Source organism: Myxine glutinosa, unplaced genomic scaffold, assembly GCF_964187855.1.
Source record: "Myxine glutinosa unplaced genomic scaffold, kmMyxGlut1.1 SCAFFOLD_2872, whole genome shotgun sequence".
Lineage (NCBI taxonomy): Eukaryota > Metazoa > Chordata > Myxini > Myxiniformes > Myxinidae > Myxine > Myxine glutinosa.
The window spans coordinates 30,170-44,580 of NW_027618966.1; the positions used below are offsets into that span (position 1 = coordinate 30,170).

Below are 14,411 nucleotides of genomic sequence, written 5' to 3' on the forward strand. Positions count from 1 at the left end.
CTGATTACTTGATTACAAACCCCTTGTCTGTATAAAAGCAGTATTGGAACAGACTGTTATTACACCCTCTGAAGCATTAATTGGACAATATTGCACTGCAGGAAGTAGTAAAATGGAAACTGGAGGAAACTCTGACAGGAAGAGGTCTGGCAGACCCAAAGCCACAACAGAATCAGAAGACAAGTTTCTGAGAGTCAACAACTTGCGTGACAGGCGGCTCACAGGACAACAGCTTGAAGCACAGCTTAACACTGGTCGACGTAAGCATGTCTCAGTTTCAACTGTGAAGAGAAGACTTCGAGCTGCAGGTTTGACAGGTCGAGTGGCAGTAAGAAAGCCATTGCTAAGATGGCAAAATAAGAAAAGGAGGCTTGCCTGGGCCATGAAGCACCGCCAGTGGACTACTGAAGACTGGAAGAAGGTCTTATGGACCGATGAATCAAAATTTGAAATCTTTGGTTCATCGCGCAGGGTTTTTGTATGCCGTCGAGTACGTGAACGGATGGTTCCTCAGTGTGTGACACCAACTGTCAAACATGGAGGAGGAAGCGTGATGGTCTCGGGCTCTTTTGCTGGATCCAGAGCCGGCGACTTGCACCGAGTGACTGGCACCCTGAACCAAAAGGGCTACCACAGTATTTTTCAGCGCCATGCAATGCCCTCTGGTATACGCCTAGTTGGTTAGGGGTTCATCCTACAGCAAGATAATGACCCTAAACACACCTCCAGGGTATGTCAAAACTACCTTTGAGGAAAAGAACAAGACGGTGGGCGTCAAATCATGGAATGGCCAGCACAGTCTCCAGACTTAAACCCCACCGAGCTGGTTTGCGATGAACTGGACAGAAGGGTGAAAGCAAAGCAACCTGCAAGTGCAACACATTTGTGGGAACTTCTGCAACAGTGTTGGGAAGAACTTCCCAAAACAATATTGGATTTTCATTGTAGAAAGAATGCCACGAGTGTGTTCGGCGGTTATATCTGGAAAAGGTGGCTACTTTGCTGAGTCAAAAATTTAAATTAAATTTTGTCAAACAAAATGATTCTTTAGATTTCTTTTTTTTTTATCTCCAATTGTTTATTTGTTCTATGCTTAATTTCAGAGTACATTGAGACATTAAACTGCGTAAATTTCAATAAAAACTGGAAAAATTGAGGTGTTCTAAAACTTTTGACTGGTAGTGTATAACAAAGGAAGCGGGATACAAGAGGCGGCAAGAGAGAGAAGGGCAACAACAGTAGATAACAGGGACATCAGGAGATCTGTGGAAGAGAGAGGACTGGCGGTGTACATGGGATAAAACAAATGGACACTACAGGGGATATCAGGAAAGAAAATTTAAATCAAATAGTTCCTCGATCATAAACGAACGTCTGTACATAAACAGACTGACAGACAAAGTGAACCAATTGCTTAACTCCACTTTTCACTTTACGTGTGAGGGGGTAATTACAAATGTACTCGTTTTCTGGGGCACCACATTGAAATCACCATCCACACGAACTAAGAACCTGGTGAGCGAGAGATGGGGATGCTGTGAGACTCAGCAGGCCGTGGGATGGTCCAGTGGCAGGACAACCCCATTCTGGAGCAGGAGGCAGCAGTGAGCAAAGCAGTCAGAGCGATTTCCAATGACCCCAACATACCAGTGCTCGAGATAGCACATTGGGGACATGGATACAGAGAGCGCTACGGAGAGCTTGCTCATGTTGCCTCACCATCTATGGATTTTTTCGGGGAGGAGACCAAGCAGAGCACCCATTCTCACCAATCGGTGCCCACAGTCCTTTGTCTCCAAATCCTGCCATGGCATCTGACATGGGACTGTTGGCCAATCCTGGCACTTCCTGTCCAAATGGCTCTGCCCTGCCTCCCCGAGAACTCTTTAGTTCCAGAATGACCATTCCCACCAAGCCCATCTGCTCATTATAAACCAAGCCTGTTCTCACTCTCCTCACCTTACATAGTTCCAGACATGGGAGAACATGATTACACATACTTTAACCTCTTTATCTTTGAAAGTGCATGGTGGCACACGAATAAACAGGCCAAATTACTCCAGCATTGTGCTTAATACAAGCACAAAATGGATAACCGACATGATGTTGACACCTTAATCGAATAGCTGAAACTCCCCTCTCCACCCCCTGTCCCCACCACACACACACAAACACAACAATACAACAACAACAACATGCATTTTAAAGGCCATTTTCCCTGCTAGAGCGGGGGTTAGCCTTGCGGTCCCCATGACAATCTTATCCATTTTGCCCTATTTTCTGCATCTCTCCTTGTTAACCCCCTTGCCCGCATTTCTTCTTCCACCATCTTTAGCCAAGTCTTTCTCGGTCTTCCCCATCTTCTACTTCCTTCTACATTCATTTCCATCACTCTTCTCAACCAGTCACTTTCATCCTTCCTCAACACATGACCAAACCATCTCAACCTGTTCCTCTTCACAGCATCAATCACAGGCTCTATTCCCATCATCTTTCGCAATTCATCATTTGTCTTCCTCTCTCTCAACGATACTCCGCACATCCGTCGAACCATTCGCATTTCCACCCTTTCCAACCTTCGTTGCTGCTCTACGTTCATTACCCATGTCTCGCTCCCATAAATCATAACACTTCTCACACATGCAGCATACACCTTTCCCTTCAGCTTCAACGACACTCCCCTCATCATCAGCACGCCACTCAATTCCCGAAACTTCTTCCATGCACATCTCACTCGAGCAACCGTTGCCGAGTCTGATCCACCTTCTCCATTCAGCATGTCTCCGAGGTAGCAAAATGTTTTCACACCTTCCAGCTTCACGCCGTCTCCAAGATCCAACTCAACATTTCCTCCATCTGCAGCTCCCTCTGTGCATACCTTACATTTGAATGTAGCTGCCACACTGGTTAATGACCCTCTCAGACCACTACATTTTTGATGAACCCACTCAGCGCACATTGTACACTGAATGGAGTTCACTCCGACACCCTTCCGACACACAGCACAGGGCCACTTCCCAGTTCTTTCCACCTCGCCACATGCTTTACCACTTGCAGGGACTTGCAGACCTTCGTCTTTCCGATATTCACCTTCAGACCTTTTGTCTCCAGACATTCCTTCCACGTGTTCATCTTTTCCTTCAGTCCATCCATACTTTCCGCAATCAACACCAGATCATCTGCATACAACAACTCCCACGGTAAACCCTCCTTTACGTTCTGAGCCAGCACCTCCATCACAGCTACAAATAGTAGTGGACTTAGTACCGACCCCTGATGCACTCCCACCTTCACCTCAAACTCACCACTGTTCCCGTCCTTCGTCCTTACAGCTGTGCGCGCTCTTTTCTACATTGCCATCACTACTCTGATCAACCATTCCTCCACTCCTAACTTCCTCAATGCCCATGTCAATACTTTGCGTGGAACCCGATCGAATGCTTTCTCCAGATCAACAAACCCAAGAAACAACTTCTTCCTCTTCTCCATGTACTTCTGCAACTGCCTCACAATGAAAAGCGCGTCTGTCGTTCCTCTTCCTGGCATGAATCCAAACTGCATTTCGTCGATCTTCACTTTCTTCCTTATCCTCCTCTCCAACACCCTTTCCAATACCTTCGTTCCATGCTCCAATAACTTTATCGCTCAGTATGAGCCACACTCCAGAGGGTCACCTTTCCCCTTGTATAGAGGGACGAGGGTACTCAGTTCCCAAGCCACTGGAATGCGGCCTTCTTTCACCACCAGATTACAGATCTCTGTCATTCTCTTCACACCCAAACTTCCTGCTGCCTTCAACATATCTCCCACAACTTCCGTCGGCCCTCCCGCTTTTCTACCCTTCATTGCTTTTATCGCTTCCTCAACTTCCTTCTCAGTTATCTTCTCTGCCGGTCCTAAAACTGGGTTACTCTCTATGTTGCCATCCCATTCATTCTCTGTATTCAACAGCATTTCCATATATCTTGTCCATCTTCCTTTAATTCCATCTGGGTCGACAACGATTTGTCCCACTTCATCCTTCAAGCAACTCACCCCCATCACATCACACCTCTCTTTCGCTATCTGCTTTGCAATCCTGAATACTGCTTTCTGATCCTCTTCCGAATCCAAGCGTTCTTCGAACATTTTCCTACATGCCTCCTGCGCCTTTGCTACCTCTTTCTTTGCAGCCTTCCTGGCTGCCTTATAACTTTCATGCTCTGCTGTTTCTGCTCCCGTACCCTTCGCCTTCTGCCACTCCTTGAACTTCTTCCTCTTCTCGTCAATCCTCTTTCCAACTTCATCATCCCACCATCATGTTTCCGAGTGCCTCGGTGGTCCTTTTGGCCATCCACATACCTCACCAACGGCTCCCAACAGACTAGCTTTCATTGACATCCAACCACTTTCAAGCTCAACCACATCATCCTCGACCCTACTCAGCCTCTCTTTTAATGCCTCCCTTACTGTCACCTCTTTCAACCTCCACACCTTCATTCTCGGTTGGTACTTCACCCGCCGAGCTCTCCTCGCACCTTTCACCCTTACGTCGCAGACAACCAAGTGGTGCTGTGAAACAGCCTCCTCCCCCGGGATCACCTTTGTGTCCCGGAGGTGCTCCCTATCTCGCCTACGCACCATCAGGTAGTCAACGGTTGTCGTCGACCCACCTGACGTGTATGTAACAAGCTTATTATCCTCTTTCTGGAACTGAGTATTACAAATCAACAAATCAGCTCCATCAGCAATCTCCAAAATCCTTTCACTTTCTCCATTTCTCACACCATATCCGTAACCCCCATGAACTCCGTCAAAACCATCCATACTCCTTCCCACATGTCCATTTAGGTCTCCTCCTACCACAACAACTTCCTCATCTTTCACGTTTTCCATCAGCTTCTCTATCGCACACCAGAACTTGTCCTTCTCTTCATCGCTTCGACCAACCTGCGGAGCATATCCCGAGATGACGTTCACCAAGAGCTTTCCAATCATCATTTTCACCATCATCAACCTATCACTCACTCTAGTCACACTCACCACACTGTCTACAAACTCCTCAGAAAACAGGACACCAACACCATTCACGCCCTCCGGGCACCCTTGCCACACAAACTTGTATTTCTGTCCCTGCCTACCCTTCACCATTGTCACACCACTTCCCTTCCATCTCATCTCTTGCACACAACATATGTCCACTCTTCTTCTGACCATTACTTCCACCACTTCTCCTGATCTCCCTGTCATTGTCCCTACATTCCATGTCCCAAACCTCAGAAACCGATCTCCACTTCGGGCTGTACCCTGCCCACATGTAGTTGTAATTGTCATGGTTCTCTTTTTGAGGCAATGTTTTATGGCCGGATGCCCTTCCTGGCGCCAACCCTCTTAGTCGCCTCTTACGACACGCAGGGATACGGCATACCTATTCTAATCCAGGGTACACACTGGGAAACGTTTAAAACATGGAAATTCTGGGGGGTGGGGGGGGGGTGGGGGGGGCGGCTTCAGCATCACGGCTGCGGTTTAAACATATTTAAATAAATATTTGAACAAAACCATGAAAAACAATCTGGGAAAAGTCTCTAAGTGAGAACGTGGATTTGAGAAAGCAGGAGCAGAGGTGAAAGAAAAACAAGATATAGGGGGTGGGGCACAAGTCGAGACGAGGCCGCACGAGACACCAGGCCGCACGAGGCGCACGAGGCGCGAACAAAGAAACAACTAATTACACACAAATTTGCAACAACTACAAAACCAAAACCAAATAGAAACACACAATAACACATACACAACAAAATACGCAGCGGAAATTTGACAAAGAAACAAACGGGAAAACACTCAAACTTTGATGCCGTGGAGAGATCGAAGCAAGCCCCGTCGCTCGAGGGACCGGAAGTCCCTGCATTTGAGAGCAGGGACAAACACAACAATAAACATAGCAATATATCAGGTGGCTAATTACATAACATTGCTGCACTTGGACATTAATTGCAAGGAAGTGAAGAGACAATGTGCATGGATACGTGGTTTAAATCTGGAATCCCAACATCACGACAAGTATTCAAACAAAAATGTTTCAGGTGTGTCAAACATCTTTGTTTGACACTTGGCATAATATCTCCTGCTTCACTCCATACCCACTTTAGGAGATAGGACTGTGCAAAGAAATCCCAAATAACTTGACAGAAGCCTTTGAAAAGTCGGGATCTCAAAATGCCACAATGAGATGCACTCCTTTATCTGGCTTGTAAATGTGTTGTGCTTAGGCCAGCTGATGTATTGGAATGTTAACCTCGCAACTCGTGTGTGACCTCACGAGGCTTCTTGAATCCTAAATGCTCCAAGATTAGAATGGAGGCTTAAACCAGTGACTTTAAGTCACTTCCATCAATGTCGTTCTCCAAATGCTAGATGCTTGTCCCTCCCATAATGTCATGGGCCTTTAGTTCGCATTATCTTGTGTGACTGTAAACTCCCCGGTGATTCCTGTAATAGCACTTGGCAGGAATTCCAATGACTGGCAGTCTGGAGCAGCACTTAGGACAGGGCATGAGCTCTTCTGTCCATGCTCCTTTTGAGGTTGAGCGCCATATCACAGAGCATTTGGATTTCTGAATATGGCGTTCCTGGGTGTCACATCCATAAACATGTATGGGCTTCCCTCATGCTCCGCAGCCTTTTTCAACAAAGCTCTAGCCTTGTAAAAATCAGTGTTGCATTGTGGAGGACTTGAGCTGAGCAAATCACCACCCCCTTCTGTGTGTCCATACTTCATGTTTGCTTATCAAGGGGTAGGAAGTCTTGGAATTAATATACAATTTTCGTCTCTGATTCAGGTGTTTAGTCTTTAAACTGCACCATGCTCTTTATAGTTTTGAGATAGATGGGTGCAGCATCAAGAAGTATCTTTGCCAAGGTGTTTCATTGTTGAAACCTTCTTCGTTTTCTGTCTTTCTTTGCCGTTCTGCCTGTTCAATCACTGGAAAGTCGATAATAATGCGTTCTTTTTTTTTGGTGTACAGAGTCGAGGCTCGTGAAAGAGCTAACATTTATCAAACAAACAAATCAAACAAACAAGCAAACAAAGTATATAAAAAGGGGAGCGGTCGACAAGATGGGGAGAGAAGGGGAGGAAGCACACAAACACAACATTTGAGAGCAGGGACATCGGGAGATGTTTTTGGAGGGAGAGGGCCTGGGGGGAGGCAGGATAGGTATATAACGCAAGGACACCAAGGACTTCCAGGAAAGAAGTCAAAAGTCACCTCAAAAAAGTGGATTTGGGGTGAAATTAGCGAGGGTAGAAAAGATCAAGGTTTTGGATTGGGGAAGATAAGAGATGGTGGTGAACAGCCGTTTTAAAGACCTGGAGGGAGGAGTGGGATTGAAGAGAGTGAGGGAGTTTGTTCCAGAGGCGGGAGAAAAGAGGAATGAAGGAGTGAAGGTGAGCAGAGAGTCTTGATTTTGGCAGTTTAACCATAAGAGGGTTGCAGGCAGATCTTGTGCGACCTGCAGGAATATTTGGGGGACAGAGCCCAGAGAGAGCTGGGGGAGCAAGGCCGGAGAGGAGTCGGTAGAAGACGGAAAGACCACCAACCTGCCTGCGGTGATTAAGTGAAAGGCCCTCGGAGATAGCGTCATCGCGGGAGATTCCAATGATTCTGAACGCTTTGGTTTCAACAGCGTGAAGACAAGCTAGGTGTGAGGCAGGAGCACCAGCCCAGAGGGGAAAGCAGTACTCCATTGAGCTGCGGATGAAAGCCTTGTATGTGGTGAGGAGCTCAGGTGTGCCAAGGAAGGACTTCGCACGACGGAGGATGCCCAGTCGGCGACTGGCTTTGGAGGCCAGCTTGGACATTAGGCTGGGCCAAATCAGGGGTGATTTTCAATTTTTCATACTACAAGGTTGTAATTTACCTAAAAGTTGTGGCTGGGTAACAGAAACAAAACCATGAAATTTTTTTTCAAAAATATTGACGTCTTACGGTAAAACAGCCCGTTACCATAGCAACCGTTACAGATGACTCAAAAAATTCTTAAAATCGATGATTTCTCAGGCTGTGTGTGACCCCCAGAGTTGATTCTGGTACCAAAAGATTCAGAATTGAAAGCCAAGGATGATTGGATAGCTTAACAATGTCTGTGACACAATTCAATACAACTTTTATCCCAAAAACTCATTTTTATCTCAAATTTAAGGCATTTGTTTGAAAAAAAAATGAAAATTTTGCTTTTTAATCATAGGATAATCATTAATCAGAGCTATAGTCAAATTAAATGTACTTTAAATTAACTTTTGTCATTGATTAAGCTTTTTTGTCTCAAATTTAAGGTCTGACATTGAACATTGATAACAAAATAAAAAACCTAGTCCCAATTGTAATCAATGGAGGCCAATGACCTCTTAGTCACAACCTCAGTGGATGTTGCCAGTCCATGCAGCTTCTCCCTGACGCCCTTCACAACCCTGTATAGAGCCTGGAGCTGCGCCTCAGATGTGGGGGCCTTGTTAGTGTTCAAATCTGTGGCGAGTCCAAGTGTCCGCTCTGCTGCGTCATTGACAACTGGGAGTTTGGCCACAACTTCCTTGCCATGACGATAGCTGTCTGAGGTGGGCCACTGTGCAACGGGGAGCTTGACAAAACTGGAGTCAATACCCAAGAGTTCAAACATGCTCCAAGAGTCGTAACCAACAAAGTCTTTGAGGGCTTTACTCCCCAATTGCTGTGAGGCTGGCATCTCCTGTATCATGTTATGTGCAGTCCCATGGTACCTGAGCATAGCCCTTCTCATAGTCTGCTTGTCAGATGACGTTCTGTCCGAGAAGAGTGCCAAAGAGACCAATCTCTCTGAGAGGTACCACAAATGGTTTTGTAGCTTCTCTCGGGCCACAGTCACAAAGGACAGAAATTTGGCAGGCCACTTTGTTGGATTCTTTGCGATACTGGCCTCAGCCTTGAGGAGGTTCTTCATCAGGTACATGTCGTTAGATGGTGCATCTGCAGCACTGGTACATGTCAACCACGCTTTAGTGTAGAAGACTGACATGAATGCAGCGAGACTGGTTATGTCTTCCAGCTCTTCGGGTGTGTAGATATCTCCCAGCTGCCGACGGAAGAGTGCCACCTTTATAGTGTATAAAGTCTTGCTCATCCAACGGGCGTGGTGGAATGCCCCAGGAGCTTTGATAGTGATGGTCCTCATACCATCAGGGACAGTCCCTCCAAGAAACAGCAGTGTGAGGTGTGCCAGCTCCAGGTAGTCGTGTCGAAGAGTCTCCTTTGTGCTATTGTCCATCCACGTCTGAAGGAAGGTGATGGTGGCATGTACATGGCCAGCCAGCTCTCTCTGTTGAGCAGACACCTCGACCAATGTGTAGTTGCCCTGGTCCAATTCACTCCGAGTGTTGAGCAGTCGCTTGAACAGCTGTTCATTAGGTCCTGTGGTGGGGCCATACACTATTGAGCAAGACGCCCCTCCAACCAATTCGTGGATGTGGTGCCGACACGCCAGTTGCAGAAGACTCCTGCCAAACTCAGTCTCCAGTCTTACTACGACTCCACTCTTGACCCCAGAGTTCACTGCCGTTGTATCGAAGACAAGAGCGCCTATCCTTGATGTGTGCAAGAGCGCCTTGAACGCCCTGATGAATGGTTACAGTAACAACCGAAAGCAGGCATTAAAATTAATGATTGTAAGCTGCTTTTGTTAACTTTTTTTTATTGAAATGAAGATGGCCAAATTTAAACAACGTTATAACAGTTATAAAAACTGGACAATACAAGGTTGTAAAAGACAATTTAAAGTAAATTTAATCTGATTAATGGTTATCCTATGATTAAAAAGCAAAATTTTCAATTTTTTTCCATAAATATGCTTGAAATTTCAGACAAAAATCAGTTTTTTGGATAAAAGTGGTATTGAATTGTGTCACAGACATTGTTAAGCTATCCAATCATCCTTGGCTTTCAATTCTGCATCTTTTGGTACCAGAATCAACTCTGGGGGTCAAACACAGCTTGAGAAATCGTCAATTTAGGCATTTTTTGAGTCGTCTGTAACTGTTGCTATGGTAACGGGCTGTCTGACCGTAAAACGTCAATATTTTTGAATTTTTTTTTCATGATTTTGTTCCTGATACTCACTCACAACTTTTAGGTAAATTACATTGAATTAGGAAAATCACCTCCGATTTGGCCCAGCCTATTGGACATGTGGTTTTCCCAGGAAAGATCATGGCAGATAGTGAGACCCAAAAGCTTGAGTGACAGAACTTCTTGGAGAGGATTATTCAGAAAGTAGATGGGAGGGTTGTCCAGTCGGTCTTTTCGGACAGACATCGTAAGAGTGTGAGATTTGTCAGGATTGAAAGACATGTTCCACTTGTTTGCCCAGTCTGTGATTTTTTCCAGGTCTGCAGAGAGTGAGGAGGCTGCAGACTGCCGATCTGAGGAATGAGGAATGGAGCGGCAGAGAGTGGAGTCATCAGCAAAGAGATAGAGAGGATTTTCAAGAGAGTCAGAGAGATCATTGATGAAGACCAGAAAAAGCACAGGGCCCAGAACACTGCCTTGGGGAACTCCAGCCTGAACAGGAAGAGGAGATGAGAGAAACCCATTCAGGGCCACACGTTGACTACGACTAGAGAGGAAGTCCGCCAGCCATGCGTGGAGATTTCCATGGATACCAAAGGAGGAGAGTTTGGTGAGCAGAGCGGGGTGCCAGACCGTATCGAAGGCACGTGATATGTCGAGGGAGACAGCTCTAATTTCCTGTTTGGCATTGAGGACCTCCATCCATTGTTGAGACAGCAGTTTACACATGCCATGTTTACACATGTGATGTAATATGGAATCTAACCTGAGAAGACTGGAATTATTTGGTAAACCCAGACTATATTTGGTGCCTCAGAGAAACAGAGGTTACCAAGGGTCCACAAGACATCTTCTGGTTAATTACACCAAGGAGTGAATGAGGGGATGAATTTCAACGCTTATCTGCCACTGGAGCACTAGAAGTGGCTATAATTGGGGAGAAGGCAGCGAATGTCTGTCTGTGGTGTCTGTCCGTGCGTTTGTCTGTCTCCTGTTTACGGAGGCCACTTCCCGTGCTGCATTTGAAAAGCTCAACATGCTGGAGTTTTTCCCCCAGCCATAAAGCAATCGGTCCCACCACTGGATGAAGCCCTTTGACCAAGTCAACAATGACCAAATGGACAATGCCATTGATTGGCCTGTACTAAGTTGAGTTAAAGTCTCACTAATTTGTTTAGAGTGCTTTAAAAAAAAAAAAAAGGTGGCATGGTCATGCACTAAATGTAGAACAGTCAGAATGGATGACTGGGGTTTGCTGAATATTGTGCTGGTTGTAGAGACCTGCAGCGTTCCTCGTTCTTAAAAAAAAAAAACATTTAATTATTTGCAAGATCAAGATTTGTGTAAGAGCATGGCGAGAGAGGGTATGAAACTGGTCGTGGAGCACCGAGGCAACAGTTTGAGGCAATAATCAAGAGAATGAACTAACAGTAATAGAGGAGGGAAGGCTACACAGTGAACTGCAAGTATGAGTGTTGGGCTAGGTTGAGTCAATAGGGGTAAGATAGATTGTTGGTCAAGATGGGGATTACATGAGATGGCAGTGCACTGCCTACTTGAAGCCATGGGAAGAGTGAGAGATAACAGCTTCAGGAAGGTGGTTTTGAGAGAAGCGAGGAAGAATAGAGTCTCGGTATGCAGTCAGCTTGGATTTTGGATGTTAAACCAGGAACAGTTACTGGAAGAATGTATGCACCCTGGAGTTTCTGCGTATCCTCTAAATGCGTAGAGATCAAAGGAGCAAGCTCTACCAGACCAACCCTCAAACGCAAATCTGAGCAATGATCGAAGGATCGAGCTTCCACACTAACGAGAGAATGGGAAACACATAATGCCATCTACTGAAGAAGTGCAATGTTCTACGACGGGGTTGCAATTGCAATGCAATGATGGGGTCAAAGGTGAGTTAAGGGATTGCATGGGATCCGGTTGGTTGATTGAGCATCTCCTCTGAAATATACCAATGATAGCAAAGCACCTCAAACCAAAGAGCCTCTCCAACCAAAATTATCCTGCCTGGCTTCTCGTGCCAACCGTGTTTCTTACTAAAGGCAGAGGGTGCAGGCCAGTTCCTGACACCTTAAAACCAGGTGCTCTGGGCAGGTGCTATTTTCTCTCTCCCTCACCTCTTTTAATTTGTTAGTTTTTGGTTGGTTTGTTCCTTCTGTTTCATCCCCGCTTTCTTATTCCTCCTCCTGTCATGTTTCCTCATTCAGCTTCTGAGCAGCTCATTCACCCCATGTGTCCTTCTCCCTCTCCCTTTGATCTCTTTCTCACTTCTACTCTGCTGTTGGTGTTTCCTTCTTTCCATTTTGTTCCCTTACATGCTCCTCTAGCTCATCCATGAGCCTCGATCAGGTATACAAAAAAGGCGCGTTAAAAAAATTGAGAACAAGAACCTGCCTGCGATGCGAGAAAATGACCTGTTGTGGCCTCATCACAGGAGCTTCTAATCATATTGAGTGCTTTAGATTTTGTAAAATCTCGGAAAGACATCTGATGCTGGGGTGTCAGCCAATATGGGGGAAAAAGTACTCCATTGAGCTGTGGACATAGGCCATCTAGAGTTTGAGCAGGTCTGATTTTTCAAAGAAAGACTTGTAATGATGGAAGATGGCCAATCTGAGGCTGGCTTTAAAGGGTATCTTTGCCATGTAGTTGGCCTAGGAGAGGTTTGCGCTGGTGGAGAGGCCTATACGTTTAATAGACTAAACCTCTTCCAGCAGCTGGCTATGAATATAGATGTGTGGGTTCATTTGAAGATCCTTCCATCACGACAGGGTGAGACAGTAATTTGCATAATTGAAGGACATGTTCCATTTATCAGACCTGCATCTAATCGTTTCCAGGTCAGCAAAGAGTGACACAAATGCTTTCGACCTATCAGTGGGATCAGGTACTGTATGATGCTGTGTGGAGTCATCTGCAAAAATGTTTTTCCGGATCATTGGAGAGATTGTTTATGCAGATTGGGAACAAGACCTGCACCTGAAGCAATAGGACAGAAACAGTACTGTCTCAGACTTTTTTTTTTTTTTTTTTTTTTTTGTATACAAGATCGAGGCTCGTGAAAGAGCTAAGAGCGTGAAAGAGCTGGTGTTCATATGAACATGTGACCTTGTAAAAATCCATGTGAGCCTTTTATGTTGTGGTCCATGGTAATGCCCTTGTAGACCTCTCTCTCTCGCTCGCTCTCTCGCTCGCTCTCTCGCTCTCTCTCTCGCTCTCTCCCTTCCTCGCTCTCTCCCTTTCTCGCTCTCTCCCTTTCTCGCTCTCTCGCTCTCTCTCTCCCTTTCTCGCTCTCTCGCTCTCTCTCTCCCTTTCTCGCTCTCTCGCTCTCTCTCTCCCTTTCTCGCTCTCTCGCTCTCTCTCTCTCCCTTTCTCGCTCTCTCTCTCCCTTTCTCTCTCCCCCCCTCTCTCTTCTCGTTAATTAATCAAATGCAATAGGTCCTTGAGATCTGATGCCTTTGATATCTAAACTCTAAAGAGTTGATTTAATTACAAAATATGCCCTTATGAGTTTTAAGTTGACTGATGAAAATCTCTTCCATCTGTCTTTTCTCTCCTACTCAATGTATTCATGCAATGCTTCCTTTTCAATGTTATCTTTCTCTCCATCTCATCCACTCTTCTGCTGTAATTGCCCCTTTCCCAATCTAACGAGGCATTCTGCTTCAATTAACCCCCCAGTTCCTTACAAGTTACACTGTTGAACGATATATCGTTTTTCTTGTAAGCTCTATTTTAAGTTGATTTTTGTCTTGTTAATGACGACTAAATGTAGAAACACATGCCCAAAACTGATGCTTAAAATTCAGTGTTGGCATGCTTCCCTTTTGGAGTATTTTCTAAGGAGCGATCTCTTCCCTGCACTAGGAGCTGGAGCAAGGCCTGGTTGTTGGTCAGCACACTGGCTTACTGCGTGCTGCCAAATGTCCATGTACACTGATTGTACAGCCACACTGGACCTTCAAGAGTATGCCAGCAATGGAAACCAAACCCTGGGCTGAGGTACCACAGATGGGATTGGCTAGTTCTGCTCTGCCAAAGCTTTGGGATCATTTACTGACTTCAACTGAGCAACCCATATCTCAAGCACGTACATTGCATGCTGAAATTGTGTTTACTAATTACCCTGCGCTCACGAAGCGAAAAGTGAGGTTATTACCCTGCGCTCGCAAAGCGAAAAGCGGGGTTATTACCCTGCGCTCGCGAAGCGAAAAGCGGGGTTCAGCATTCAGTTGCTTACATTTGCCGTACGTGTGCCGTGTGCCATTTCTGCATTCTAAAAATTCATTTTTTTTCTCGGCAACTGTTGGTTCGATCGACATT

The 14,411-nt window shown here is 45.6% G+C and overlaps 1 protein-coding gene across 1 annotated transcript in view; it reads left to right on the forward strand.

Moving 5' to 3' along the window:
• The window catches only part of LOC144889337 (uncharacterized), a gene marked incomplete at both ends in the record, with an annotated part of 40,638 nt that extends 26,548 nt beyond the window's left edge, over positions 1–14,090 (forward strand). Inside the window, one exon of the mRNA XM_078769520.1 lies at positions 13,956–14,090. Within this exon, the coding sequence (XP_078625646.1) occupies positions 13,956–14,090 (135 nt within the window). The remainder of the gene's footprint in view (positions 1–13,955) is intronic.
• Between the last annotated feature and the right edge of the window lie 321 nt (positions 14,091–14,411).